At 35.9% G+C, this 21,045-nt stretch overlaps 2 protein-coding genes across 2 annotated transcripts; one reads left to right on the forward strand and one right to left on the reverse strand.

Annotated features, from left to right (window-relative positions):
* Nucleotides 1–219: 219 nt before the first annotated feature.
* On the reverse strand, nucleotides 220–16,077 carry LOC100313560 (BCNT-like protein). The gene is made up of 8 exons (NM_001168035.1): nucleotides 15,953–16,077; nucleotides 11,730–11,838; nucleotides 10,618–10,858; nucleotides 9,619–9,722; nucleotides 3,459–3,638; nucleotides 3,017–3,089; nucleotides 2,573–2,658; nucleotides 220–2,313 (listed from the first exon to the last, which is right to left on the reverse strand). Exons 1-8 carry the CDS (start codon nucleotides 16,008–16,010, stop codon nucleotides 2,217–2,219), a joined length of 948 nt encoding a protein of 315 aa, NP_001161507.1. The 5' UTR covers nucleotides 16,011–16,077; the 3' UTR covers nucleotides 220–2,216.
* A 39-nt stretch (nucleotides 16,078–16,116) lies between these two features.
* On the forward strand, nucleotides 16,117–21,045 carry LOC144352637 (transmembrane protein 170A-like). Its single transcript, XM_085500284.1, has 3 exons — nucleotides 16,117–16,310; nucleotides 17,222–17,392; nucleotides 20,717–21,045. The coding sequence occupies exons 1-3, from the start codon at nucleotides 16,226–16,228 to the stop codon at nucleotides 20,845–20,847; spliced, it is 387 nt and encodes a 128-aa protein (XP_085356410.1). The 5' UTR covers nucleotides 16,117–16,225; the 3' UTR covers nucleotides 20,848–21,045.

Consider the following 21,045-nt stretch of genomic DNA (forward strand, 5'->3'; position numbering starts at 1 on the left):
ATAGGGTAGTGACCCATTGATAAATGATAAACAAATATTCAAACTTAACACGACTCAATTGAGTGCAAAACATTACAACAAATATTCTCATGCAACAAACTAGAGTCTCCAATTTCAATAATTTTTGTTTTTATTAAACAAATTAAACAAAAAACTGTTTATAGTAAATGAAACAATTTTTATTATAAAAAAACATTAATACACTGATACGTTGAGGAATGTATTGAATTATGTATTCATTACATAATTGATCTTACACAAGATGGTAAAGGGAAAATGACAATTAGGGATAGACCAGTTGATTGAGGATGCACCTAACCCTACATTATATCTGTTCTTACCTATGCAGCAACTGAATAGATTCATGTCCACACTATAACACATATCTTGTTTGCAAGTTTTTTTTAAATATATCAGGTACATAATCAATTTCCTCCCTCTCCTTGAAAATGAATTGGCATGACCCTTAATTTATGACAAGTGTGTTGACAGGCTCCGTAGAGCAGTAGATCACCAGTTCTTCTCAACAGGGACGCAATTAGAAAATTACCAAAAAATGTGTCGTAATCATCAATGACCTAGGTGAATTTAAGTACATGTCTATACACAACAATTATTTAATTGTATAAATTGCTTGATATTGAATACATAGAATACGGTGCTGATTAGTTAAATAACTAAAGCCATAGGAAAACATGACCTTTCATATCATCACAGTGGGTCTCAATTTGTACACCAGAAATAATTAAAAAAAATATCAGGGTGCATTCGTGAGAAAATGCCAGGGTTGAAGATTTGTTTGTATCCTCCCCCTCACTATCGTTTAATTTGCTAGGATTCAAAGGGAATCTGTATCATGTATGCACAGTTAAAGATAAGATAAAGATAAAATTGACTACTACATGTATAATACAAATTTTTCCTTTCCCACAATTTACTAACATATTATTCAGCTGGTAATTTGATAGACAGTCAAGCCACTAGTACAACAATCAAATATCCTAGAATTATTATATAGTTCATTTTATTTGTGAATTTTTTTCCCAGAGCAATGCCCATCATTCGTACATACTCACTGTCTACCGCCCTCTAGTGGCAGATAATTAAAAGACTTTTGGACTGCAAGAAATGTATTTATTTTCAGACTATTTTGCTTTTGTAGAAAAATTTTAGTTATTTTTCCTTTTTAATGCTTTATTGCATTCTTAGCAGTCAGATCATGCTTTGTTTGTCTCAAAGACAAAATAACTGCAACAACAGTTACTTTGACAATAAATATTAACAAAACTAATTCCTATCTTCACGTACGATTGCATCTTCCAACCATATCCTATAATTGGTATGCCCCTGTCTAGACTCTGTACAGTGCAAAGCATGAAGTATTTTGTGCCATTTTTTCAGAAACAGGAATATCCATTTGGTTTCATTGATTATAAAATTATAAGTCATAATTCAGTTTATAGTGAAATGAACAGTAAACATAGACTACATATTTCATTGCAATTTCTCTTTTCAGCCATGTCTGGTGATAGCAGGAGTTAATAATCCAGCTGGTCGTTTTACGATTGTCATTTCAGCAATTTCTGCCACTCAAAAACAATGAAATCATATCGTTTCTTGTTTTTTGAGATGCAAAACCCACTGATTTATTAGCAGCTAGAAACCTGCATAGAACTACTAAATAAAAGTTCAGCTTTTGAATTCTCAAATTCCTTAACCCGCCTTGTGATTGTGGATTTGTTTCAGTTTGCATAAGAGGCAAGGCTTGTGTACATTAATACGCCACCATATGCTTTTATTATGCTTATTTATGAGTGTTCTCTTTCCCCTTCACAGATGATAGACACCTAAATCTGAAGCTCACCTAAATCATTTGTTTCAGCGTACCCGCCAAACTTTTTGCAAACAATTTAGATAGTTTGCTAATTACTGGTAGGTAGCAAATATATGTTAATTTTTTTTAATTTTTTTTATTTAGTTATTTCAAAAATCTTGCTCAGCTAAAACAGTTTTACTCCAGTGCATCAAACTAACAACAAGCTTGATAACATTTCAGAACAAATTTTCAAATAACACACGTGTCGGTTTGACTGTGCATTATCATATGACATACATAAAACCAAAGCAGTGGAAAGTGAAAATGACTGACACCATACTGAAGGAGTTACGCTACTGTAACAATCTGATACTATCGCATACTAATTAGTCAATTAAAATCATCGTTTACTGCTTGAGAATCCAAGTCTGACATCTCGTTCCTTTTCATATTGTCGGTGTTCCGTCCTCTCCAAGAAAGCTTGTTTTTCTAAGTAACTGTGAATGATAGAATAAACAGGTTTTTATCAATTGATATAACCAAATATTATGGTTAATCATTTACAAGCTTATTATGAATGCTGTTTGGCACTTTTATGTTTCTATGGACTGTAAAATAAGCTTCAATGAAAGAGATTTTTAAGATACCAGTCAAGCAAAAATGCTTAAATTGGAGATGTGCTGCCAAAAAATGCAATTCAATAAAAATTATGTCACAGTGGTGGGAACATAAACTTTAAAAGACAAATAATCCTACCCTTGTTTTCCTTTGTTAAACTGTGACAACTCTTCATCTATTCCCTCTTCCGATTTAAACGAATTCCAATCTAAACGAGATTTTTCCTGTAAAAAGAAATATCAGCAAAGATAAAACATATATCTGGCAAATCAAAAGATGGCATTCTTGATAATTGTAATTTCAAATTTGATTGGTCAAATTTCGACCAATCACATTTGAACTTGAACACAGCACGAATATTATAATTAAGAATGCATTCTAACAGGCCTTATGCATGACCCATTAATGGTGACACATCCTGGTACTCTCGGGGGTATTCTTACAATGATTTGGAATTTGTACCCCCAGGAAGTAATACAATATGTGACAATCAGAAGATGATGCATAATGTGAGTAAATCAATGAACAATACAAGTTTTGTTTATAGGAGAAAAGTACCAGAATTACAAGAGTGGCACTTACCAAAGTTCCAATTTTTTGTTTCTTTCCAATTTTACCAAGAACGCTGCTCAAACCAGTACCTGGTCTTTTAACCCTGTGTAGTATTACTTTATTAAAGTATTACTTTAAGACTAAATGGTTCTAAATAAGTACTTTTCTCATTTTTGATTGTCAAAAGTAAAATTTTATACATAGAAATGTGATTAAGCAAAAGTAAGTACATGTGCAGGTATATAAAAGCAAACAAAGATGTGTAGAAATGAACTTTTTAAGAACTAAAGGAGTTAACAAAATTGAAAGTTTTGACAACAATTATCTGAAATTTTGAAAATTTTCCTCTTGGCCGGCAATTTGAATGTCCAATAGTATTTAATATTCAAAATTAACTTCATAACATTTATCCATGTATTAATATTAGATATATATAAGTATGGATGTTTTATTTCAAATTGCATGTTCTTACCCTGGTTTCGCTGGTCCAGTGATTCCAACCCTTGACAATATATTGCTACTTGACTGGGCAGTAGCACTGACACCACTGGATGACTGTGCTGCCGGGGTTTTCACTGTTACTTTGCTCTCTTCCTGCTTTTTTAAAAATTCTTTAGCTTCTTTAGAGTTTGCATCCACTTCCTCAGTAACCCTGGGGGAGGGGGGAGGGGTAGAAATGTGAGTTACAAACACATAACATGTAATATGATAATAAACATGTGAGATTAGGATTACGTCTTCACTCAGTTTTGTGACAAAATTTGACACAGACATTTGAATGAAATTTGTCCACGAATTAAAGGGGAACGCTCAATCCCATGGATTGCATCACGTGCTCATGGGTAATTTAACTCCGTCTCTGTCCACTAAGTAAATGAATGCTTATTATGCTCGCTGTGATTGACAGGCATTTTGCATACATTAGCCGCCATTTTAAACTCATGATTTTTTCTTGTCGCTGCACGTTTTGACCGAAAACAACAACTTTTATACATCAAAAGCCCAACCAGATGAGTGTAATCGCTAGCGTACATATTCATGCCCCCATAGAAATATATTTGGAATCACAGTTTTTAATCTCTAAACACCGTAAATGGCACATTTCCCGGAGCTCCAGCCATGATGTGAGCGGCTTGGTTCGGATTAGCATACTAATTGCGGTGGCCGCTCTTGCCCCTATTTATAGTATTGGTTCCTCTTTAAGACAGTTGTGCTTATTTAGGTTATAATAAATTTGAAACACCCATGGTACTCCACTGTACATATGTATTGATATGATGTTTTTGAAGCAAACATACATGCATCAGGGTTCCATATTTCCAATCCATCCAAAACTGGTCAGTTTCAGAATGGCTAAAATGCTGTATTTCAAGGAATTTTTAACATCAAAATGACTTGAAATCTTGAATCTGATCATAAAACGAATAGATGTGCACATGTGGGACATGATGTGAAACAAATTTAGAAAGTTTGAACTTGAACGGTCAATGTATATGTCAGATATATAACTCCGGAACAGCATTCGTAAAATCTGATCAGGAAAAAACAGTCCCATGATGTAATTAATTTGACAGAAATCTGTCTCTATACAAACAAGACAGGAATGACAGGAATGCTCGATTTTTGAGAATTCAGAGAATTCAGTTGCTATAACAAAAAGATGTGCATATTAATTCCAACATGCATGACGTATGTATGGATGTGAATGGTCTAGACATGTCAGAGATATGCAGGTGGACTTTGTCTGATGCCTTTTATAGAAAACACTGTCTGTACATGTTAGTAGATAGTTTTCAAAAAATATTCAAAGGCAATTATTGCAATCAATTTCATTTATATCAGGAAGTGCAGCAATTCAGCATGTAAATGAAAGTGCGCCCTCTATCATGGATATAGTATCATTTTCAATGCTTCATTGTAAAGAGCTGATATTTTTTTAATACAATATTATAACCTAGCTCATTATGAAGTGTTAATCCATTTAAAGAAGACAACACAATAAACAGAGCCCATCATAGACAGAGCACATCATAGACAGAGCACACCAGACATCTAGCACATCATAGACAGAGCACATCATAGAGAGCACACCACAGACATCTAGCACATCATAGACAGAGCACATCATAGACAGAGCACATCATAGACAGAGCACATCATAGACATAGCACACCACAGACATCTAGCACATCATAGACAGAGCACATCATAGACAGAGCACATCACAGACAGAGCACATCACAGACAGAGCACATCACAGACAGAGCACATCATAGACAGAGCACATCATAGACAGAGCACATCATAGACAGAGCACACCACAGACATCTAGCACATCATAGACAGAGCACACCACAGACAGAGCACACCACAGACAGAGCACACCACAGACAGAGCACACCAGACATCTAGCACATCATAGACAGAGCACATCATAGACAGAGCACACCACAGACATCTAGCACACCACAGACATCTAGCACATCATAGACAGAGCACACCACAGACATCTAGCACATCATAGACAGATCACACCATAGACAGAACACATCATAGACAGAGCACATCATAGACAGAGCACACCACAGACTTCTAGCACATCATAGACAGAGCACATCATAGACAGAGCACACCATAGACAGAGCACATCATAGACAGAGCACATCATAGACAGAGCACATCATAGAAGAGCACATCATAGAAGAGCACATCATAAATAGCACATCATAGACAGAGCACATCATATACATAGCACACCACAGACATCTAGCACATCATAGACAGAGCACATCATAGACAGAGCACATCACAGACAGAGCACACCATAGACATCTAGCACATCATAGACAGAGCACACCATAGACAGAGCACATCATAGACAGAGCACACCATAGACAGAGTACATCATAGACAGAGCACATCATAGACAGAGCACACCATAGACAAAGCACATCATAGACAGAGCACATCATAGACAAAGCACATCATAGACAGAGCACACCATAGACAGAGCACATCATAGACAGAGCACACCACAGACAGAGTACACCATAGACAGAGTACATCATAGACAGAGCACACCATAGACAGAGCACATCACAGAGTACATCATAGACAGAGCACATCATAGACAGAGCACACCATAGACAGAGCACATCACAGAGTACATCATAGACAGAGCACACCATAGACAGAGCACACCATAGACAGAGTACACCATAGACAGAGTACATCATAGACAGAGCACACCATAGACAGAGCACACCACAGACAGAGCACACCATAGACAGAGGGGGGACGGTCGATTCGTCCCAAATCACATTCGTCCTAAGTCGATTCGTCCCACAAGTCGATTCGTCTCAAGTCGATTCGTCCCACAAGTTAATTCGTCCCAAGTCGATTCGTCCCACAAGTTGATTCGTCCCAAAGTCGATTCGTCCCACAAGTCGATCGATTCGTCAGATTTAAGGTTAGCCCACTACTAACTCGCCAAATAAACATAAAAAATCCAAACAACGAACTGTTCACGTACACGTCATGCACTGGCATGCGTAATTGTTCATTATGCAATTTTGTTTTTGCCGACGTTATAAACAAACAAGCCGGTAGGCTGGTTGGCGATCCGCTCCGCTCAAAAACAAGCACCATGTTTTTGGCTGTTTCCATGGTGTTGTGACATAAACGCGAAGCTAACGTCGGTTTATAACTAATACGAAGTTCGCAAACACCATTCAGTTTTTGGAAGTCACTTAGTTTATTACAAGGACCACAATCACTCTCCTAGTCGAGTGACTGTGCTAGGACGTATTCTGCTGTTACATTTATTATTTCCAACCGTTTTGCGATAGCATTTTCTAGAATGAAGCATTTCCTGTAAATGCTGGAAAGCGAAATAATGAAATAACGAGATGGTAAATATTTACCTAAAGTACAGTGTGTTGACCTTCATAATAATATACTTCATAATGCAAAACATTAGTCACGGTGAGTTATTTAAATATACGACTCCTAATCGAAAAATATGACCACAGTCCAGAATTTCAGACGGATATTAAGAAACCTAAGAGCATATCAAAAGCATTTACTCTAAAATATAAAAAAGAACTGCAGTCAAAAGTCAAGAATGCCAGCAAATAAAGGACTCTGCCCCACAATCCTTTGTGCGCGTTATTATGGACACGCGCAAAAAACTGTACCACGCTTGTCAAATCTGGGTCAAATATACAGTACGCTACTATCTTGCCACAGTGGAGTGTTCGGTGACCATTGAATTAGCCCGTGATTCATATTTTATGTGTATTAATTTATTCATCAATTTTCGTGATTGACAGTACTGCCCAAATTTTAGTCAAAAAAACGCAACTGGTGAAACGGAAGAGCATTGCCAGGCGATGGACGCGGGGCTCTTTGGCGACGACCGCATAGAGGTCAAAATACGCATTCTATTTTTAGGCGTTAAATATGGCTCTTCCATTTCGCCCCCTTCGGAATGTTCTACTTTCACAGCCTAATCGCAGGTTTTTCGAAAAACGTCGAAAAAACACAAGAATTAGTAGAAATGTTCCTGTTTTGGGCGGATTATTGATGGAGAATAATGTCTTTATTACAAAAATGCTGAAAAACCGTGAGTTGTTGCCTTAGTTATTTTTTTATTGGCGAAAAACTGCGAACTCGGCAAATTTGGTTGCACAACTTCCCTTTATCATATACACCCAGCGACACCGATAAAACTGGTAGGAGGTAATACATTTGGGGCAAAAGTATTCAAAAATCAGTTTTTGGATGTTGCAATGGCAATGGTGGGCCAGGATTGTTTTCCAATTAGTGACGGCACGACCTACCTGTGAAGTATGAACAAAACCGGCCGAGCGGAAACAATCACAGAGGAGTTAAAAGCCATTGCTGGTGAAAAGTTACCTCAACTTTAGGGTCAAATTTCTCGGTAATGAAAACAGATATCAAAAATTCAAATGGTAACTTTGTGCCCACACTCAAGCTGAGTAGAATGAGCTATGTTTGAAGTATTTTATCCCAAATTTGTAAGAGGAGATACATTTGGCGCGAAGCTATCCAAAAATCAGTTTTTTGGCTGTTGCTATGGCAACGGTGGGCCAAAAAATTTTTCCAGTTTTTTCCTTATAACTGGGGTTAAGGTGTGACCTACCTGCCAAGTTTGAACGAAATCGGCCAAGCCAAAAAAATCACAGAAGAAATAATACGTGAACACTGGAACACTGGAAATGTACACACACAGACACACACACACACACACACAAAACGACAAAAGTGATTATAAGGGCAAGTGATTATAAATAAATACAAACACACCTTACATGCAACGTAGAGTTATTAGTTAATAAATACAAATACATCGTACATGCAACGTACAAGTTATTAGTTAATAAATACAAATACATCGTACATGCAACGTACAAGTTATTAGTTAATAAATACAAATACACCGCACACGCAACGTAGAGTTATTAGTTAATAAATACAAATACACCGTACACGCAACGTGGAGTTATTAGTTAGCGTGTCAGTAACAGTTGGCATAGAAATTGACCCTGCTCAAGATCGTAACGCTGACCAAAAATTAAAAAAAATGGACGAATGTGAATTGGGACGAATGTGAAATGGAACGAATGTGAATTGGGACGAATCGACTTGTGGGACGAATGTGAATTGGGACGAATCGACTTGCAGGACGAATGTGAATTGGGACGAATCGACTTGTGGGACGAATGTGTTGGGACGAATGTGAATTGGGACGAATTGACTGTGAATCAGACAGAGTACATCATAGACAGAGCACACCATAGACAGAGCACACCATAGACAGAGCACACCACAGACATCTATCACATCATAGACAGAGCACACCATAGACATCTATCACATCATAGACAGAGCACACCACAGACAGAGCACATCAGTACAGAGCACACCATAGACAGAGCACACCACAGACATCTATCACATCATAGACAGAGCACACCACAGACATCTATCACATCATAGATAGAGCACACCATAGACAGAGTACACCATATACAGAGTACATCATAGACAGAGTACATCATAGACAGAGCACACCACAGACATAGTACACCATAGACAGAGTACATCATAGACAGAGCACACCACAGACAGAGTACACCATAGACAGAGTACACAATAGACAGAGTACATCATAGACAGAGCACACCACAGACAGAGTACACCATAGACAGAGTACATCATAGACAGAGCACATCACAGACAGAGCACACCACAGACATCTATCACATCATAGACAGAGCACACCATAGACAGAGCACATCATAGACAGAGCACACCATAGACAGAGCACATCACAGACAGAGCACATCATAGACAGAGCACATCATAGACAGAGCACATCACAGACAGAGCACATCATAGACAGAGCACATCATAGACAGAGCACATCATAGACAGAGCACATCACAGACATCTAGCACACCAGACAACTAGCACATCATAGACAGAGCACATCATAGACAGAGCACACCACAGGCAGAGCACATCATAGACAGTGCACACCACAGGCAGAGCACATCATAGACAGAGCACATCATAGACAGAACACACAATAGTAAATGATCTCTTACTTGACTTCCTCTCCCGCAAAATCAAACACTTTTGTAACCTTTACTTTTTCAACCTTGCTTTCAATTTTTTTCTTTTCACTTTCAGATGAACTACCACCTGAATCCTAGAGAAAAATGTAATGTTTGCTAAATTAGTCATTGTTGGTAACAAGGTCTTAGTACAGAGTTTCTTTCCACTATTTCACTATTAGAAACACTAACCTTCAGAAATGTATTTATTTAATAAAAAATATTGACAAAAATACAATTAAACTATTGAGTGATATTATACTAGGCTAGTGGTTTAGTGTCAAACTCAGGTGGGATTGCAACATGGCTGATTAAAGCACAGTCAGCTGGCGCACACGTGATAATAAAATAAATGCTATATTTACTATATGGTGGCCGCCATCTTGAATGTGGCATAAAACTAAATAAGAGACAAGTTGTGAAACACATTTTTCAGACACATGGACGCACCAGTCGGTCATTTTGAATCAAATTGCTAAGCTACAGCATGTGCATATGTCCCACATAAAGTACTAGGCACATGCAAAGAATGAATGGAATCGGTCAAAAGGATTCTGAAATATGACTCCGGACAAACAGACGGACAGACTGTCAGAGGACATGTATCCTAACATGTATAATCTATGTACATGTACCAAATTTGAATGAAAACTGACAAAGCATGTCCAAAATATGACATTTAAAAAAAACAAGATGGCTGCCAGTCGGCCATTTTGAATTGAATCGCTAAACCACTGTATGTGCATATGTCCCACATAAAGTACTAGGCACATGCAAAGAATGAGCGGAATCAGTCCACAGGATTCTGAAATATGACTCCGGACGGACACGCGAAACATAAGTCCTCGTTTTTGAACTTCGTTCGAACGGGGACTAATATCTCAAGTCACATTTCTAATTAATGAAAATAACTAAATCAATGAGTTTCATTTCAAAAAATAAATAATTAAACAATTAAATCATATTTCCAAATAAGTTAAATATTTTTACCTGTTTAACAGATGATGTGATGGCACTAGTTTTAGGTTTGGCTTTAACAGGAGGAGTTACATCCTGCAGGAAACTAGACCATAAACTGTCTACTCTTTTTTTTTCTTCTTCCTCTTTCTTTTTTTCAAGTTCCTTTTTCATCTCCTCTGACAATTCTTGTTTCCGTTTCTCTTCTTCTTCATGTTCTTTTGCTAGCTCTTCATCATCCTCATTTTCAAGTTTAATTCCACCTTTTCTTTTTCTATTGAAACAAAAATAGACAAATTGTAAAGGTTTTCTGGAATGAATATTTTGTCTTCTTAATGACTTTTTTATGCAGTATATCAATTTCACTGAAATAATGTACAAGACATCAGGGTAGACAAATTTCAAATAATTGCTTTTCAAGATGATTTGTGAATGAATTTCGGCCAGCGGAATTGGCCATTGAGTCTGTGGCACACTCACCCAGGGTAGGGGTTGATCCTTTTTGGTGTTCAACCTGAATTAGGATTTGAGCTGCCGATCACGAGTCCAGAAAAGATGCCCTTACTTCATCAAAACTGACCATCATCAAATGTGTATATCACATTATTGAGCATGGAAATATCCAAAAAATATGTACGCATTTGTCAAATCTCACGCAATGTTTTTGACGTTACTACGAGGCTATGAAATTTGATTTCAAACATAATGCGAGATCTTGAAAATAGTTTATTACAAGCGTATTTATCATTGTATGGAATTACCACACAGGTTGTTAGATTCATTTCTCAACTGATTTTGAAAAGTTCTCTACAAGTTATACGTGTAAGTGAGAGTTTACAGATTATTCATGTATGTTTTGATAGTCCATATGCAGCTGTTCACACCTACACTTCCTTGTTTGCAAGACCACTTAGATTGTTTGATAAGAGTGGGTCTGTTTAGTCATATTTGGAACCATCTTTTGGTATGAAACACAAATGAGACATATACATGTATGTAATTATTAAGACAGTGTAATTAAGACAGTGGCGCATGTAATAATTGAATACTCATCCACTATTAATCAGCTTTCACAAAATAATTCTGCATAATGTTTTCTATATTTTGCAAATAAATTGATCAAATGACTCATTTTCAACACTCACCTCATGGTATCATTCTTCTTTTTGCTGTGTTTTGTTTTCTTTCCACTCTTACTTGTGTCATCGTCCTCTGGTATTCCTTCATCATTATCATCTTCACTCAAATCTCCATCTAAATTAATTAATGATCGTTTTTTTAGTAATGTGTTTATCAAATTGTACACACGTTAGTAAAAAAACGTTAAGCTCACCTTTTTATGTTTCATATCAGACCAAATGAAAAGTATCTGACTTTCCCTGGATCCTTTACTTTAGGAGAGTTTAACATACCATGAGTGGAATCAATTACATCTTAAGGTAGCGAGAAGGGTTTTGTAACATTTTCGAATAAAACATTCTCTGCCTGTTGTCTCGTTCAGAACAGTAATTTAGCTTATATATTTCAAAAGACTAAGTATAGAGATACAAGTTCGCATAAACTGGACAGTCATTGTTTACATAATGATCACGTGACATCAAAAATGGCGAACATTGTAAAAATGACTAAGTCCGCGATTGCGAGAGCACACTGCGGAATTTCCTGGTGAAATTTACGTCATGCATTGCCCGTAATCAAGTCCATTGAAATGTGTCCCCGGTAATCAAAAGACCTATTATTCCAATTTCTATGCAGGTTTGTTTTTTTGTCCCCAACAGACTATTATTCCATGACAAAGCATTTTCTTTAAAAACCCAGACATATTTCGCACCATCATTATCTTTTGAACGATAACTGCGAGTTTGAATGTCCTAGTCCGAACGCACTTGATTTGGCGGCGGTCCCAATGAGTCGTACTCAGTCAAAACTTCAACTTGAGAAAAACGCGAAAACCAGGTTTGGTTAATAAAACACTGTAGATTTGCTGTATTACTATAAATATACACTAAAAATAGCCAAACATATTAACCACTGATATCATAGAACTCATAAAGAGTGTCAGATAATGAATAATTTCAAGCTTGAGCGTGAAAAATGAAGAAAACTGCTGGCATTTGAGTCCGTACTCCAGGAAAGTTCGGGTTTCCATTGTTATGCAAACGAACAACGAGGGATAATCATCTGTCTCACTGTACACGCTGACAATTTACAAACAAGCTAAACCTTCAAGTGTCTCTGATAGGAGATCTAATAAAACGGTTTTCATGGTGAAACAAAATGGCTGATGTTTGAAAAAACATTGCTGTTTCAGAGTGCGACACTGAGTTGCAGATTTTTCTTTGCCTTGTCTGTCAACGCTTTTTCTTTCCTTCGCCATTGCGATAGAAAAATAGGTATTAGTTAAATAGAATATTGACTTGGAAAATAAAACGATTTAAAAGACAGTTGCGCAAAGTTACAGTACTTATTTCTCACAACTACCCGCCCGCTTCGGCTTTCCAATCACCTTTTTCTCTCGCTTTTGCAACCGCTTGTTGAATTCGACCAGACAATTTCCGCTTTATTTTCGATCGCGCAAACCTCAAAATATCAAAAACTATCTATAATTATATGCAAGCAATCTGACCCTTTGACCTCGATTTGGCTTGGACTGAATATTTTATTTTAAACAATATTCTGACGTGAAATACAAAATGTATTTCAACACAAGTGCGACATGGTTTTCTGGGTTTTTCTTTCCTGATTGTCGAGTCTTCGCGATGTGTTTTGTATAATTATTGTTGTCCCCCCCCCCCCCCCCGAGGCAAAGACAAGCTGAAGGACCATGAAGCTAAATGGCAGTTGCATGCATGGGCTGAGTGAAAGGAAATATTTCTAAGCCTAAAATAAAACCTAATATTACACCTCTTTGTGTATTTGTTAATTTGTTTTTCATGACAGTATGTCTGTAAATATCTAGAAAAATCTCGTCTTTCGTTGATAATTTCGATTGTTTGGAATGTCTGTCGATCGTGTCCCAATAATTATTATAATATATATTTTATTTTACATCGCAAAACTACAACAGAGCTAGAGTTGTTTGCGGTGAAACAGCCGCATTGAAGACGATCAGATGCAACTTCAACCAGCCATTTCTTACATTGAAATAAAAAAAATAATAAAAATTTGACGAAGAGTATCGGGGAAAATATTAAATCATTCTTATCAATCGCTTGCTTTATTTTATTTGAATCCATGAAATTCATGAGTTTTTTGACATTTGTTGGCAACTTCCGCACTAAAAAAGATTGAAAATGTGGGTGTGGTTCTTTTGCGAGGTCCTGTTGATAATACGGACAAATATGGTTCAGTGACCCAGGTCGTGCTCCGATCATGTGACCTGCAGCCACTCAATGATGTTGTAATAAAGCATATTTGATGCTAATTGAAGGGTCGTCGTACCATCATCCAATTTACGCGTGTTTTTGTGCTGTGGGAGGCTTCAAAATTATTCGCTGAAAAACATTGATATATTTTGACAAACGGGTGGAATTTGACCTCAGTTCAAAAAGAAAATACAAGGCTTAGATACATTAGAGTCCACGGCGAATCGGTTTTCTCTGTAAGTTGGGAAATAAAGTAAACCAGAGTAGGGTCGATGATTTTCAGCCCTGAAGGACTTCCATGTGAATCCTGAGTTTCGAATTTTTCATCGACTGGCCACCAAATATTTATGGCTATAACTAAATTTGACACGTTTTTTTTAAAGCCCAATAAATTATTCATACATGTTCTGTTCGATTTTGTCAGGGCATGTGGCCGTTTTTAGTCGAAAATATTTTTTTGTGGGAACACTTTACGGTATACGTACGTACACGGTATGGACTGAACTCATTCAATGATCAGGACTTATTTTTGAAAATTGAATGTCAAATTTTACCAGACCGGCCGACATGGATTTGGTATCGTTATTTTTGGAATTAATCATTAACATTTCCTCATTTCTCTGCTTTGTCAAAATGAGTTACCTATGCTTTTTTCACCTAAGTGTCTCATTAAAATAATAAAAAATATTACATCTAGAACAAGCACCCAAAACACGTAACAAGAGGTTCCAGTTCAGTTGCTTTCACGATACAAGTGTCATACAACTATTAGATTTGAAGTGTCGTTCAGAATTAAATAACAGTTAATACTAGTTGTATGTTCACACTTTACTATCAAAACCACCATTTCGACCACTCATGTGCCAGTGATCAGTGTTTGGGTGAGCGGACCGTCGTTGTTTCAATGAGCGAGCGAGTGAAAAAAAAGCGTGATTAAAATGCAGTCGGTAATTAAGCGATAAGCGGTCGATGTAAAAGCGGAAGGTTGGGCGAAATGAGTACTGTATGCCCGGACTGTATGACCATGTTTCTCCAACGAATTCTCGACTGACAATAATGCTGATAATGGACGTTAGATAAACACGCACTGTTTGCGATGGAAAGCTTATCACCCGTTATATCAGAATCGTCAACAACAAAGTATACAGATAAGATGTTATCATTTAATCCCTTCCAAAGATAAACATTATGCAAATTTCCATGAAACGGCAGTTGTAGTCTTTTCTGCTAGCGTCTTAAAACACTAATTTAAGTTATTTTGAAATTTCGATCTTTTGTAAACCTGGGATGATGTATCAAGGTCTAAAGTAACCGTTTTATCAATTTTTGAAAAATCAAGAAAAAAGTTAAAATTTCCCTTCTCGCTACCTTAAATGTGGAAGTTATATAGGGCTTTCACACCCTCAAAAAACTGTGGAGAAACCCATGGGCAAAAGACATGATTGGTCATTCTACTTTATCCTGCATCAAATTTTGTACATTACAAATTTTTGTAAGAATATCATTACTCACATTTTGTTGTTTAGTTTTCATTATATGACACATGAATGTCCTGCGATTGAATCTTTGTAAACAGCTTTTATTTTACATAAACAATTTTTTTGAAATTATGTTGTGAAATGCGAATTCCGAATATGGAATGATTACGCGTGTAAGTGTCCTCTAATAATAAAAACAAACATGGCTGTTTTGGATTTCGGCATTCCCATGATGTATCCTTGAAAGGAAAAGATGCCAGCAGAAAAGCCCCTTTAACATTACATTGTTTTACCAAAAGCATAAAATAAATCACCAAATATAAATTGAATTTTGAAAAAAAATCAGTGACTGTAATTTCCGTACCATCTACAAACTACTAGTATTATAAATCATCTTTCTTGGAGGGGAATACGTATTTTCATGAAGTGCGCCACCTCAGCCCATGTGTCTATTATTATGTCAACTTTATGTCAAATGTATAGAACGTGTTTATCAAACATTTCCAAGTTAGTATTGCCACTTACCAGAGGGGATGTAATCTGCATCATCCGATGAGCTGTAATCATCATCAGAATCCGACATTTTTTGTTAAAATGTAACAAAAATCCGATAATTACTACGAACGACGCAGACCCCAACAACCCACGACTTCTGTTACAGTAAAGTAACAACGAACAAACACACGTAAGAAAAATGGCGGATGATGTAAACATGGGTCGAACAACTACTACTAGTATTTTATAATTCGTCAGGTATTTCAATTAACTATCCGCAAACGGAAGTATTCGATATCACGAATGGCTAATCAAGATTTTACAACGAGATTGGACTCATTTCCTAGTGTGATAGGACTTTCAAGTGATCCTCTTCATGGGTTTGCTGGTAAGTAATCAGTCTCGCGGTTTTTTCGTGAATGTATTTGTTCGAATTCAATATCGCCTTCGGCGTACATCTAGATTTGTTGTAGAATTAGCTACAAATAAGTTATGATCATGTATAATCGATCGTTGCAAAACAGCGTCCCCCAAACTGAACTGAACCAGAAAGAAATTTGATCAATTTGTAATTTTGGGATGTGACGCCCTCACGCGGCTATTTAAATGTTTTAACAGCTTGGGTCTAAAAATAGTATTTGTCTATAAATAGCCTTTACATAATTGAATAATGATTAATAAGGGAAACGTTTTGAAAACGATTGTTTGTTGTTCACTAAATAGTATTTTCTTGATGATATTAAACATACATGTATAATCTCTTTGTAACCTTTACCAATACCATTAAGTTTAAATTTGTACTCAGAAGAAAAAAAACAAAAGTCCAATATCTTACTGTATTAAGGTTACTCACGGTATCTTAACTTAAAAAAAGGTAAAAAAATGATCATGTATATTTGACTTAAACATCAGTCATCAATTTTTTTTACTCAGTACAAAATATTGGGGGGGGGGGGAGGGACCAGTATGAAAACATGCAAAAATGGGCACTATTTCATAACAGAATAAATAGTATTCACCAGAATGTCCCAATAATTCAAGACAATCATGAAGACTAATCCTATAACTACATATCATTTTTTCACTATATACCCCCAAACAAAATTTTTACCAAAGGAACTGACATTTTCATGGGTATTTGAAAAGTTTTTGTGCAAAAAGTATTTCGCTAGATTTTTTTCTGTATTTTGTGAGCAAAAGCATAAAATAAAAATGTATAGTAACAGTTAAGGGAATCCGGTTTCAATGGCAGCCAACTAAGTGTTAACTCATTCAGCTTTAAATTTATTGTTCTTGCAGAAATGTGGTATCACGTCTTTTTATGGTTTTTATTTTCCTGTGTTATGGTACATGCTATCGCATCGGTTATTGCGTTCTTCTGCCTTCGCAAACACAAAATTGGTAGATTCATTCCGGTAGCTATAATCATAATGGGTTTTCTAGGACCAATAACTGGAGGAAGCCTTACAAGTAAGTACATCCCACGCTAGATTAAAGCGCAGGATTGTTTATTGGATTAATTTTGTTTATTGTCTTAAATAAACTAAGAAGACAATGAGAAACAATGGATTATTTGTTTAAACAACAAGAACAATAATATCCCATAATGCAATGCTAGAGATTGAGGAGCCCTGGTTTAACTGTGATTGGCAAATATATTTGTGTTTTTGTTTTTTAAAGATCGCCATCAGGAATTTATTTTGTTTCATTTTATGACTTGGTGTTAAATTTTTTTGAACTGTTTATTGTATATTTCTAACAATACTTGTATGTTTTCTGCAATATGATAGAAATATGGAAGGTGATATGTTATATTAGAGCTTTTTGCCAGACTTGTCTTGAGTGAGTCATCTCAATATTAGCATGGTTAGCGCAGAATTAGTGTGTCTGCGCATCATGAAGAAGATTGTGGAGATGGTCAGCTGCATACTTAGCAATGGAAGAATACATTTAGCCAGCTTGCCAGGCTTGTGACATTTGTATTTAAGACAATGGTTTCTGTGTATGCCTAAGATCAAATGGTTGATATAGTATGAATCAAACCAAATTAATAAATCTAGTATGCATATGTACGTTTCAACTCACCATACACTGTATGATTTATTTAGTTAATTATGGGATACTTGTAAATCCCAACTACAAGGGCAACGGTTTGAGGTCTAACCCAAGATAAAATGTTGAAGCTGCAGGTTGAGACATTTTATCATGGGGAGGACTTTATGTCCTAGAAAAGTCTGAGTAAGAACACCACCCCAAACCGTTTATATTGCACACAATTCATACTGGGTGGGGGGATCATGCCCCTATTTTCAAATGGAATATGCCGTAAAATTCCTCAAACATTTGTTTACATGAGTGAATGTAGTGTGTGTGAGAGTTGACCTTTCAAAATTTGTGTTAATATTTCTCATACAATTTTGCATATTTAAAGTACCATATTTGTTCAATACACCGCCCATCTAAAACCTCCCCCATGGGCAATGTTTCAGCAGCTGGATGATCTTTTGATTACAAAAAATGCCGTAAATTTTATTGGCGAGTCACAAAAATCTAGTGCAGATCATCAAAGATTCAGAATTGTGCCGTTGTTCTATATTTTCATTTACAAACAAAATTAAAACCAGTGTATTATTACACTAAAATCAATGAGTATTTTATGTTATTATGAGGAAATACTGACAGCATTATTCTTGGTATCAGGGTATCGAATAAATATGGTTTTACCGTTTATGGAGCAGTGTATCTATCAGTTCAACTATTGTGTGAGCTTCGAGTTTAAACCTAACTTTTGTACAGTGAAACTTGTCACATGATCTGTATAAAAAATGAGGAAAATTTATGGAAACAAATATACTTGAAATATTTGAGAAAACCATTCAACAGGACATTTAATTAAGTCCTGCAACAGAACATTCTGATTGGTCGAAAAGCACTATGCGTGTTTTAAGTTATGTTATGTCTCTGAACTTGAGCTTGCAGTGCAAAAATCGAATGATTTATTTCAATTACAGTGTCTGAGTGTCATCTGAACTTTAGTATCATTCATTTAGAACTTCTAGAGACCCTTGATGTATTTAGGGTGGTTATAAATAATGGCTGCCCTATGTGAGCTGTGAACGGGAAGGCAACTAGAATGATGGCAATTTCCTCCTTACTATCATATGTTGTACCAATCATAACATATACATTGTATTTAATTCATTTTTACCTTGCCCGTACCATCAAAGATGGAAGGGAAAGGTATATTAGGGGAAAAATTTTGTCCGGCGTTGTTGTTGTCGTCATCGTCATCGTCGTCGTCGTCGTTAATAATTGTTATTGTGTGCATAATAACTTTACTAATTCTATTCCAAACTTTATCAAACTTGGTCACCTTATTCATCAGTATAAAGTCTTCCCTGAGTTTGAACAACAGATGTCCTGTATGAAAATATCATGCAAAAATTGAGAAAATCTGATAAAATATTTTGACTGTTTCTACTTGACTGATCACTGGTGATACACATCAAAGGTCACTGATCTCAGTGGAAATATGCATTGTTGTATGTGTTCAATGAAGCAAATGATTTATCTTGTAATAATATCCTTGGTAATGTATCTCAGACTCCCATACTGGGTTTCAAAACCAACTCATGGAGAGATTGCACAGTCTGATACACATTTGCAAACCTACCAATAAAATCTTTACAGAAAACAAGATGTCAGAAAATCAATATAAGCACTCCTATGAACTGGGTGCCTAACTTTGATCAAGATCTGAAGCTAATAGAAAATCTGTTTAGTTCAAAGTTATCAAATCAAAAACAATACATAAAAAATACATTAAAAGCAAAACATTTCATCGACATTTTAAAAAGAAAATTATTCTAAAATATATGTATTCTGTATTTGACAAACAGTTCATTCGACAAATGAAAACTCACAGGAATATGTTTCAGCTATTAGAACAAAATGATAAGAGTTTTTATAATACTAGTTTAAAAACGCACTTCAAAGATTGCAGTGTTCGAAGATGTAGATTCTCAGGAGGCAACAGTACTGTTGACTTCTCCCTCCACTGGACACCAACTACTGTAAAATCTGTATTAGAAACCGCGGCTTCTATTAAAATGGTACAATGCAATAGAGGGGATGCGGCTTCTATTAGAGCATCTACACATATGAGAAATGATGATTTTTTGGTTCTCAATTTTTCAAAAAGAATGGGTGCGACTTCTATTAGGGATGCGGCTTCTAATACAGATTTTACGGTAACTGTTTAAGTTGATTTGCATACAAAGCAGAGCTTGCAACATGATAGCTATTCATAAAGGGTGTTTTTTTTACTTTTCATATAATACAGTAGTCACACAATGAGGCAGTTCATATTTGTCTCAGTGAATCATTTATTTTTGACAGACACCTGTACAAAATACTTGGACTAAAGCCAGCTAAAATTTTCTGTTATCTTGCATATTTTATGAATCTATTCACATCTAAATGCAGCACTTTTTTTTTGCAATGAGACATTTGTTTTTATACTAAAATATCTGAATTACTTTGAATAAAGCTGGAAATTATGTCCCTTAAAATAATTAAACAAATAAGGCACCAATGTTTTTGTAAGATATTTACATCTTTTAAGGACATTCGGTAGACTGATTCCCCACTGTTGGTTCAACCCCAAAACTTGTTTGTATTCAAAATTAATTATGACAATGCATATTTATATTGAAACAAACTATGATAAAGGGAATTATATTATATAACAAAGGGCAAGGTCACCAGAGTTCAACTATGTTATTTTTATTGCAGGTGTTGCAATAGCGGGTATACACAGAGCAGCAGGATTCACTATGATGCCGTTATATGCTATGGTATTTGGTTTGGGTCAAACAGCGATGGTTTTATTGGTGTCATTCACTAGGATACTTGCTACTATGTGATTCCAACATGTGCAATTCTTGATATGCATCTATGTATTAGTACCCAGTAGTTTAATTAAGTCTTAAAAATCTCGTTCTGCAATTGACCAATCAAAGTAACTTTATGAGCATGTCTTGCAGTAAAGAGCGATGTGATTGGATGATGATCTTGTTATAAGAGTTCTTATTGAATAAAAGGTTATATGATGGTTTTGAAAA

This window comes from Saccoglossus kowalevskii, chromosome 6 (assembly GCF_978046115.1).
Source record: "Saccoglossus kowalevskii chromosome 6, keSacKowa6.1, whole genome shotgun sequence".
NCBI classification, from domain to species: Eukaryota; Metazoa; Hemichordata; class Enteropneusta; family Harrimaniidae; genus Saccoglossus; species Saccoglossus kowalevskii.

Bases quoted from the DNA above. Each gene is read 5' to 3' on its own strand.
- LOC100313560 (NM_001168035.1), bottom strand. From the start codon at position 16,010: ATGTCGGATTCTGATGATGATTACAGCTCATCGGATGATGCAGATTAC. The intron at 3,639-9,618 runs GTAAGAGATCAT...CCCCTCCCCCAG, and splicing joins TTTGCGGGAGAGGAAGTCAA to GGTTACTGAGGAAGTGGATG. The intron at 2,659-3,016 runs GTAAGTGCCACT...TTCTTTTTACAG, and splicing joins AACAAAAAATTGGAACTTTG to GAAAAATCTCGTTTAGATTG.
- LOC144352637 (XM_085500284.1), top strand. From the start codon at position 16,226: ATGGCTAATCAAGATTTTACAACGAGATTGGACTCATTTCCTAGTGTG. The intron at 16,311-17,221 runs GTAAGTAATCAG...TTGTTCTTGCAG, and splicing joins TCCTCTTCATGGGTTTGCTG to AAATGTGGTATCACGTCTTT. The intron at 17,393-20,716 runs GTAAGTACATCC...TTTTTATTGCAG, and splicing joins AACTGGAGGAAGCCTTACAA to GTGTTGCAATAGCGGGTATA.